Source organism: Tigriopus californicus, chromosome 6, assembly GCF_007210705.1.
Source record: "Tigriopus californicus strain San Diego chromosome 6, Tcal_SD_v2.1, whole genome shotgun sequence".
NCBI lineage: Eukaryota > Metazoa > Arthropoda > Copepoda > Harpacticoida > Harpacticidae > Tigriopus > Tigriopus californicus.
The window spans coordinates 8,817,945-8,827,820 of NC_081445.1; the positions used below are offsets into that span (position 1 = coordinate 8,817,945).

Genomic DNA, 9,876 nt, shown 5'->3' on the forward strand with positions numbered 1-9,876 from the left:
ATTCGAAGTAAGAGAAATCGGCCTATAGTTACTGGGGAGCGACTAATCTCCCCCTTTAAAATTGGAACAACATGAGCTATCTTTAGTGAAGATGGAAACTTGCCCTGATCAAAGATGCAACGCATCAAGTACGAGAAAACAGGAGCAAGAACCATTGAGTGTCTCACCAGAAGCTGAGATGTCACACCATCGGGACCAGAAGAGCTCGATAGTCTCATATTCCTGATGGCCTCTAAAGCATCTTGAAACACCCTGGAGAACTGATCTCCAAGCATGTTAGCCATAGTCTCTACATTGCTAATGGCTTCCCCACCAACCTTAAAAGGCCCAACAGAGTGTTTCATATTTCTCTTAGAGTTCGCATAAGAGAAAAAAGCCTTCGTATTCGACCTGACCACCTGAACCACCTTACTCTCAGTTTGTAACTGGTCATATTCGATGGAGGCCTTAATGTTACGGGTTAGATTCCGACATATTCTCCATAACGATTAAAGCTCCAACGCCATCTGTGATTGAATTCTGGTACTCTATTCTTACATTTTGAGGCGATCCAAGTTTCATTATTCCAAGGGTTCCATAAAATGTGGTGCTTCAAGTGGGATTCAATGCCTACTTCAAAGATTATCAAACTCCGTTTAAGACTAACAAACTATTTTTTGAGGAGGCCCTCAATGTTTTGGGGGAAATCAAAATTTCAGTACAAGGTCCGTGTGTCTTCTTGATGATTTTAATTGCTCCAATACAGATTTGTAGCTTTTTAATGACTACAATAAGAACAATAAGATTTGAACGGGTGATAGAGATGGCATTCATGAATTTTCTATTTCCGACAAACAACTTCGAAATTATCACTTAAATCATCGCTTCAAGTCCTTTATAGTGTCATTTCGTGATTTATCAACATTGTTTGTCAATCATCGAGACTCTTGTTCTTGATGAACAATCCTACGTGCATGTTAAAAAAATCTAAATTCTAAGGAAGTAAAATAGATCGTGATACAGCTGTTTTTACCATCCTCGTTCGATCGCAATGCTGGGAACGATGTTGTATTGATAGGATTTTTGTGGGGGAGTAGCGGACAACTTTTTTAATGATGATGGCACGACTTGACGCGTCCAAGACCGAATGCATGTTTCATGAATTCATGATTTAGAAAACCTATTAAAAATCATTTGACCCTGTTATAAGTTTCATATTTTTTGGCACTTTTAGCTTACAAAAACATTCCATAAGTAATGTTTGTCATGGATAAGAAGAACCCAGTAAAATGCGTATATGGTTCCACAAATTCATTGCCAGTTTGAGTTGTAGCAACACAGAAAGGAATGATCAATAGTCATTTTATTAGTAAAGAAATATTCATTCAAAGCTCATGTCAAAAGGTCAACTAATGAAATAAAATTGATTGAAAAAAAATTCAATATGTACCTGATAAAACGATTTGGAAGATTGCAAAAAGTTGAACAGGTATTTTGTCAAAAAAAGTGTTTTGTCCTCCTTGGTATTCATGCTGCACATGCCTTCTCTAATGTTCATAAAGTTCGGCTTTAATATCACTTTGGTGTTATTCATTCATACTTTTGCGACTGGAATCGTTTTAGGTTGAGAAAGAGATTGGTCAAGTCTGGCGTCAAATGGGGATCATGTATAAACAAGTGTCGAATTCCATCACCATTTTGGAAAAGGTAACGTATGTATTTGAAAACAGTATTCAACTCTAAAAATGACCTATAAACTTTACAGGTAAAAAATACCACTGAAGGTTATGTGGGCAATCCCAGTGGTTCCAAATTAGGAGCCATGGAGGGACAAGTTGAGGGTCTCACTGACCGAATGGGGGATGTGGATTCCAATCTTAACTACATGCTCGGGCAATTGTCATTGGTTGTGCAAGAATTCAATCAGGTCTGTTTGATTTATTGCAACTTTCTTTTCAGGGATTGGGGTAAGCGCAGATATACGTAGATATTTCTCCCAAAATTTGACTTGCAAGAAGCATGCCAAGTATTCCCAATGAGTAGGGGTCAGGAAAATATTTGGTACCCTTGAGCAAAGTAGTCTTCTTCTTGATTTCAAAATGGCGCCAACTATGATCTAAGTTCATCCCAAAGGTGCAAAATGTGTTTGATATTTTACATAAATGAACATCAAAACCTTAAATTCATTCATTTAGATTTAAAGAAATTCAGCTATGATTTGAAAAGAGACATGCACTATGGTCAAAAAGAAATGGATTAAGATGGTTAGCTTTGAAAATCACTTACGCACTTGACAAAGTTAACTTTTAAATCAACGATGTCCATCACTGGTCCCTTGTGATTGAAAGCAATAATGATACTTAGACTTGAGGTGGTGTTGCTTTATTACTGGTAATTTTTAAATAATTCACAAAATCATCCATGGGCCAGCTGGGTTTGTAGCTTAGCATAGAATATACAACTTTGTAATGTTTAGAAAAGATAGAATGCAAACAGGTTGAACAAGTTTTAAAATACTTTAGATAAAAAGAACCTATATTTTCGACCTGTTGTAATGACCCAATCATTTCCCAATTCGGTAACGTTTTCAAATCAAGAGTGCCAAATGTGTTTCTCTATGTACCCTGATATCAGTCATCTAAATTTTTCAAAAGTACGTCAAAGTACGTTTCCCTCGAAATTTTTGTGTTTGTATGTTTTAGGGTTTTTTTTGTCTTTATGTATCTCTGTGGGTCGGGAATCGGGAGTAGAAGTGTGAACAATCCGGGATTCTAAGTTTGCTTACGATTAGTCAGAATTTGAAAAAGTTCGTTTGTTTGTTCCGTAGTCACAGCTCCGGAATAAGAACATCCCAAGAATGCAGCATGGAAGCTGCGTTCGGAATAGAGGCTGTCCATATTTAGGGACATTGTTGCCTCGGTCAGATGTACATGTAATTGAACACCTCAGCTTATGGAATGATTGCAAGTTTGGTCATTTGAACTCTAAAAGTCCGAGATTCGAACCAACGGACACCGGAGTATTGAGAACTGTTTGGTTAATTGCTCCACCCTTAAATCATGAAAGTTGCCTTCAAATTTGCTGTAAATTATATCATGAATTGAATTGTACTAGTCACACTGCAAGTTGGGCGTTAGTTATTCCACTAATGTCAGCTGCTAGTTTTTGCGGGAGTTTTGTTCCTATGATTAAACCCATTTGGGTTCTATCTCGTAAGTGACGAATATATCCCACCTCACTAGCTTCTACGTTCCCGAACAGTTAAGGAATTGATTCGTATTGATCGAAATTCATTGGAATTCTTCACATCACATTAAAATCAGATGAGGTGAGCTAATTTGATCCACTCGTTCTAGGTTAAAACGGGTTTGAGTGCAGCTATGACCGGTTTAGAGACCGACCTCGAAGACATCAAGGAATACAAACCTCCCCAAGAAGACTGAGGTCGTGTTTAGAATCATATTTATTGACCTCATTTCACTTCAATCTTGTCTATTAATTCAATATGGAAATAAAGACGAGTCAAATCTATACGTATATATATATACCAATATCATGGGGGTTATTTTGCATTTCGCGTTATATAGTCACATTTAGGTCGTTCGCGTGGATAAAATTTATCAACTCCAATCGGTCTTCCACGTTCAAATTCCAGCCGTGGAGTGGAATATGGTCCAAATTCTGACAATGTTGAATCAATGATAGGGCGGAGATGAGGGTCAAGGGACACTGGAACGTAAAGACAAAGAAAAGTTATATCTGCACTATCAGTGGGCCTCCTTTGATACACAAAATGTGGTTAACGTTCTGCACTTCAGAGGGCGCAGTGGGAGTTAGTCTCTACTGTACCAAATATAAGACCGATTGGGCCGATTCCTTCCGTATCGAATTGTTTTTGGCTAATATTGTCAAAATCTCATGTGTAATGAATGACCTGGTAACTAATTGTCCGGAAAAAACCCACATTCATGGCGTGTAACGAGTAGTTTATTTAGCAAACTACTATCCCTCTTCCCCATATCGTTTGGGTTGTCTGGCGTTGGAAATAAGGGTCCCTGTGAGTTACGAATTTGGAAAAGTGACGGAGGATTTCGGTCTTTAACTATGGACTTAAGGGTAGGCGAAACTACGCATCATAAAAATAGCACGTCGAGAATTGTTTTGAGTCAATACTACATGTTTCCAAGCCAAATAAAGGAGGAATAATGAAAAAATGAAATTGAATGTGCTTAGGTCCGTTCATTAAATTAGTTATTTCTTAAGCCCATAGATGTGCATCAAATTGTTAAAGGTTAATTCAAGGTCTATTTTTTGTGGCTGATATTTAAAATATCAGATGTTAACCCCCTAGGTGATAAGCAAATCAACAAACATTGGTTTTGATATTTACCGGTTCTAATTTTGATGGGAAACATTTTGTCAGGCTTTCCATTCATTTCATGCCATTTCGACATAATTTGCCGCTTCTAAAACGAAATTAATGATTAACGAAAAACTTCTGTTTCGTTCATCAAAAGGAAAAAATAGCAATTAAAAACATTAACTTAATTAACTTCTTAACGATCAAGAGGGCTTATTTTCTGGTCATCGATCCCCAAGACTGGGCAAACCTTAAAACAATGTATTCCTGATCTGAGTTGATTTGCCTTACCTTCCCATTGATTGAGAGGTTTCGAATGGCCCCAAGTCCTCCTTGGATGACCAGAAAGTCGATGCTTTTATCGTCNTAAAACAATGTATTCCTGATCTGAGTTGATTTGCCTTACCTTCCCGTTGATTGAGAGGTTTCGAATGGCCCCAAGTCCTCCTTGGATGACCAGAAAGTCGATGCTTTTATCGTCCAGCCACGAGGAACAGATTCCTGATAAGGCAACACGTTCCATATTGGCCATCTTGAGAAGCAGCTCCTCCATGATGGCAGGGAACAGCTCGATGTTCCTCGAAAAAGTCTTGCCCACACCCAAACAAAGCTCGACGAGGAACTCACTCGACGGGAATCGCTCCCATTTGGTGCCATGGAAGCCATCATCAAATAGAGTGATTGTGAAGAACTGGAACACGGTCAACGAGGGGCAAAATTGGAACACTGACGTCAAGTCCCTCAGATTGGCAAACTGAACGCGCAGACACAATTTCTTCAATTGGTGACCTCGTTCCATTAAGAGCTCTTGGAAGCTCTCCTCCAATCGGCCATCCGGCAACTCCAGTATCAAAGTGTGAATGTTCTGAAAACATCGTATTTGTGACACCACGTGACTGTCCCCGTAGTAGGACAGGGTCAATTTGACGGTGAGGATCTTGGGAAAGATCTCGCTGACCTTGTGGAGAAACGTCTCACCCCTGGTGAGATGCTGGTAGAACTTCTCCTGGGAACGCTCCAAATGAGACACAGTGTGCTCAAAATTGGTGAGCTGAAACCGTTGACCGGATTCGAAAAGAGCGGAGCTTTCAAATGCGATGGGCATCTTTTCCGAGGATATAAACGATATCTTGGGCAGTATCAAGATCAGGCTCACAAGTTTTGAGGCCGTGATCAATGGGCAGTTGAATATCTCCAGTCTGCAATCCAAAAAGAGTTGAGGTTACAATTCTTTGTTAGATATGATGAACCCAAGATATTTTGGAGGGAACTTTGTAAATTAAAGATGAACAAGTTACATGGCTTTTTCTTAATAATGTAAAAAGGCAAATGGCCAAAATACTCTGCCAAGAGACGAGCAGAATAAAGACACCATTGACCCTCAAATTTCACATTTTATGAGCAACTTTTGGCAATTGACACTCATTATTGTCAACATAACCCTTTTTCTGAGATCAAGGTTTAACTGGTAAATTTTGAAAATTTATCCCTTGGTTTGATTAGTTAGCTCATTTCTTAGCATGGCATTTTAGGAGCCTTGTTGTTTTAGGCTGGCAAATCTGCAAGACAAAATCAAAATTGGAATCTCGTATTTATCTTTCTACGTTGTTGTAATTATGAAAAAAAACTTCCAGCTTCTCGTTCGAACCGTAAATGACATCAGAAATGTTAATTCATGTACAGGTTGAATTTTATAAGGTGCTACAGAATGTGCTTTGGCAAGGGTGACTACAGTAGAAAAATATTTTTCCCATCCTCACCTACTGAGACCGCTATAAGTCAATTTTTGGACTCACCTTCTCAGTTCTTTGCAGCCAAGAACGAATTCGGATCCATCCCGGATGGCTCCGGTCAATGCACTTAAGGCAGAATTACTGAGAGCTTTGCTGTGATTAGCCGAGAGATGGCGCAGATGAGGGCAATGTCGGCTCAATTTCGTGACCAATTCGTCGGTGCAAAAACCGCTCAGGTCGATCCTTTCCAGATTGCGAAAGTGTCTGTCAGACAATAATGGTGCTTGATATCTTGAGTGTTGTTTTTATGGATAGATTTGCTTACCTGATTCCTCGTAGGATGATCTCCTTGGCCTCAAAAGAGTGTTTGATAAAGTCGTATCTCAGGTTGATGGCCACCAAATGGCAGTTGAGTAACTTGGGCAGTAAAGTCTTGATCAGAAGCTTGTGATGAAGAAGCATCTTATCGGGCTTTGAATACGTTCGACGGATGTTGAGCAGCTTCAACGTGGCATTTACAATATCGGTGAACAATCCCAAATGGATCAGAATCCGAAGAGTTTCCTGAAATGTCAAGCATAATAATCAATCACTGTTGGATCTGAGGGACATAGTGACTGGAAACTAGGGTGAAATGAAAAGAAAAATCAGAAGAGGATTTTCTTGTGACTTATTTGCAAAACCGTTTCCTGGTTTCATTTTTCAAACTAGTACTCTCCAGGGCATACATATTTTGCACTTTGTTTCAAAATACCTGAAGCTCTATTAGGTATGGAGTATGACAAAGCGAAAACAAAACCTGATATTTTCATCAAACTAATGCTAAAGAATATATGGTCAATCTACCAAACTTATCCGAGTATAAATTGACGTTTTTCAATTATCTGAATTGCTTTGTCAAACATGTCAGATTCATGCAGAAATATACGTATGTTTGAACTTTTATCCTTAATCTCTCCAGAATCTCAAAATCTCCTTCAATTCTTCCACCACAAAAGCAAAAGATGCTAAAACATCTCGCCTTCAATTGACACAAATTCTGCAAACGTATCTTGCTTGACGTCACCAAACCGTGGTCTTACCTCGATATAAACTAGATCGTGTCTGAGAGCCGCACCCGCCAGGAGTCGGACCACCATGTTCACGGAGGACAACTTCAAATTGGGAACGGGTCTTCGCGGCGACATGCTGGACCCTGGAGACTCCCCCGATGAATCAGGGTTTCCTCCTTGTGTCTCTCTAGTTGTCACTAACCATCTCTATTTTGTCACTCCAACTCCTCCTATGCGTTTGCTCCTCCCTCCCATCTCCAAGTGGGTCAATCACCTACTGACGAGGAGACACTTGCCACTTTTGCCACTTGCCTTCGCGTCCGTTCGTTCGCTCGTTCCTCCGTTTGTTCGTTTGGTCCTCCGTTCCAAGTTGTTCCATGCGCCACAAGCGAGTATGTGTACATTCACGTGGGCACACAAATTGTTACGAGCCCGCGAGACACTATGACTAAGAGTTGGGTCACTGATCCAAGACTTTTTCAGACTCATTAGACATAAGTGGAGAAAGCATTTGAAATAGACGGAGAGAGCGAAAATGGGACAGAGGGCAGAAGGTTGATAACGTATATGGAAACCAATAGGTGTTGATGCATAAGTTGGTGGGTGCTTTTGGAACCGAGCTCTATATCAAGTCTCTTTTCAAACTGTTGTAGAGTGAGCTTGGGTGTTATTGATGGAAAAGTCGAATTGTGTGTTGTTTGGAAAATGGGAAGTAGTATCATTGGCCCATTATATCTCTACTTGACCTCTAAGACAAAGCAAATACCAATGGGATCATTTTGATTACTATTTTGATCTTTTTCATGGGATAATGAACCCACGGACTTCTAGAGATGTGGACTACGAACGGATGCAAACATTTCTTATCTCCTTAACTGTTCACTTTATTCCAAATAAGCAATTGATACGGCCACAAGATCTTGTTGAATAGATGAACTTGGCCAAATTTGGGTCTAAAATTATGCCTTGGGAACCCAGGAGAGGTGTCGGAAGTTATGTAGTTAACACTACATAAAATTCGATTTTTCGGCCTACTCTTGGTCAGCCACATAAGCTCTTGACAACATAACTTTGAAACGAACCACTTTACAAGTAACTAACATGAAAATGAATTGCCTTTAGTGAAGAGGTTTACGTTTCTTATTTTATTACTTCAATCGAAAGGTCGCTCAAAGTTGTTATAACCAAGAGTAGACCAATTTGACGTTCACAGGTCGTTCAAAAGGTCGTTCACAGTCCATATTTCTAGAAGTTCGTGGCATACCAAACTATGCTTTGATGTGTAAAAGCTTATTAGGGCGTAACGAGGATGCCTGGGATCGATTTATATTTAGGTACTCGTTTCAGCCCTCTACTTGTATATTTCCCGCTATAACGACCTCTTGCGTCAAAGCAGCCAGAATTGATCGCTCGCCATCATGACCTCGACATTTTTGTCTACCTTATCATCATTAAATTCCAATTTTGCCACTTTCGTTTGTTTGATCTTGATCCGTGGTTCCTAAACCAAAGTGGAGGTTTCGAGTCATTTTCCTTCCAGAGCCAAGAAAGAAACAGTTGTGTGTCATGCCGTTTCCTGCAGAGATGCAGACTTGTCATCGTCACTGTATAAAATCCCGCATATTTGGAACACTTGAAATACGATCCAGGCAGAAGCAACAGTTTGCTTTGACTCAGGCGACTTTCCTCCTCCACATCAGAGGATTGGCCCACACACTTGGTGTGCAGTATACATTTTACACATACTCAAGAACTTCCTTGGAAAGTATGGACTGCTGAAGTGACATATATGGGACTCGATCTTCCAGGATACCAAATTCCTATGGGAGCGAATCTTGCAGGAAGCAAAAAAGTTCTGTTTTGGCAAATGATTATCATTATGGTCTAGCTTCTAAGAAATGAGAGGGAAATTAAAATCCAATTTGAACAAAATGGCAAACAAAAAGAAGAATCTTGAGTCTGCCTCACTTTTTAAAGATTTTATTTACTTACTCCATTCTAAAGTTGACACAATTTCATGTAATGGTCAAATTTGCATGAAGGCATGAAACATTATTCTACGTAATAAATTCCGTTAGTTTTCATGCATGGATTATGATAAAGCTGATATTTTTCTTCGAAATACTTACGATGGGATAGTGATTCTCACAATCCTGATTGTGACAGAATACTAACACCCTCAACAAGCTAGATGGTTAAGCATGCTTTCATTGAAGGATATTATCACAATTATACTATGAACAAGCTACTGAATATCTGATTCCAATGGAAGTGGCTCTCTAACCTCAATCCATATTATTTTTACCTACTATAGCCCCAGAGTATGAAAAAAATAAAGCTATTTAACCTTTTGGCCCATTTTTTATTTTGATTTGTAACTAACCATAAGGGAGTTTTTCAAACGCTCTTACCTCTAAGTTAAGGCTTGGACGTTACCCAGAATGAGCATCTGCTCACCACTTAGGCAAGCGTATTTTCATACCAATTAACGTCCAAGCCCCTAATTCCAAGGTACAAGCACTAAAAGACAGGCCTCTGGACATAAGGTTATGAGACTCCAAAAACACCTAAAAATCATAGCCAGTAATCAGTCATATTGAAATCAATGTTGGGTAGGGTCCAAATATCAAAGTGATTATGCGTGTATGTATTAGTGTTGATGTGTGTAAGCAAAATCAATTATTTGTCCTTGCTAGGGAGCAATCTGTTGAAGAGAATTGAGGAATAAGTACATTCAACCTCCCCCACACAA

The 9,876-nt window shown here is 39.4% G+C and overlaps 2 protein-coding genes across 3 annotated transcripts in view; one reads left to right on the forward strand and one right to left on the reverse strand.

Annotated features, from left to right (window-relative positions):
* LOC131882416 (uncharacterized) overlaps positions 1-3,510 on the forward strand; it is a 9,668-nt gene extending 6,158 nt beyond the window's left edge. Inside the window, exons 9-11 of the mRNA XM_059229552.1 lie at positions 1,603-1,686; positions 1,745-1,906; positions 3,336-3,510. Of these exons, the coding sequence (XP_059085535.1) occupies positions 1,603-1,686; positions 1,745-1,906; positions 3,336-3,422 (333 nt within the window). The 3' untranslated portion in view covers positions 3,423-3,510. The remainder of the gene's footprint in view (positions 1-1,602; positions 1,687-1,744; positions 1,907-3,335) is intronic.
* LOC131882413 (uncharacterized) lies at positions 3,425-7,574 on the reverse strand. 2 transcript variants are annotated; one of them, XM_059229550.1, is made up of 6 exons: positions 7,155-7,574; positions 6,398-6,636; positions 6,136-6,336; positions 5,298-5,538; positions 4,746-5,204; positions 3,425-3,708 (listed from the first exon to the last, which is right to left on the reverse strand). In XM_059229550.1, the coding sequence occupies exons 1-6, from the start codon at positions 7,257-7,259 to the stop codon at positions 3,559-3,561; spliced, it is 1,395 nt and encodes a 464-aa protein (XP_059085533.1). In that variant the 5' UTR covers positions 7,260-7,574; the 3' UTR covers positions 3,425-3,558. The 2 variants fall into 2 exon arrangements, with proteins under 2 accessions (XP_059085533.1, XP_059085532.1); XM_059229549.1 differs by having other exon boundaries at positions 4,746-5,538.
* Positions 7,575-9,876: the final 2,302 nt, after the last annotated feature.

Excerpts from the sequence above, each read along its gene's own strand:
- LOC131882413 (XM_059229549.1), bottom strand. The coding sequence starts at position 7,259 with ATGTCGCCGCGAAGACCCGTTCCCAATTTGAAGTTGTCCTCCGTGAAC. Across the intron at positions 6,337-6,397 it reads ATCATCCTACGAGGAATCAG|ACACTTTCGCAATCTGGAAA; the intron begins GTAAGCAAATCT and ends ATTGTCTGACAG. Across the intron at positions 3,709-4,745 it reads ACCTCTCAATCAACGGGAAG|TGTCCCTTGACCCTCATCTC; the intron begins GTAAGGCAAATC and ends TTTACGTTCCAG.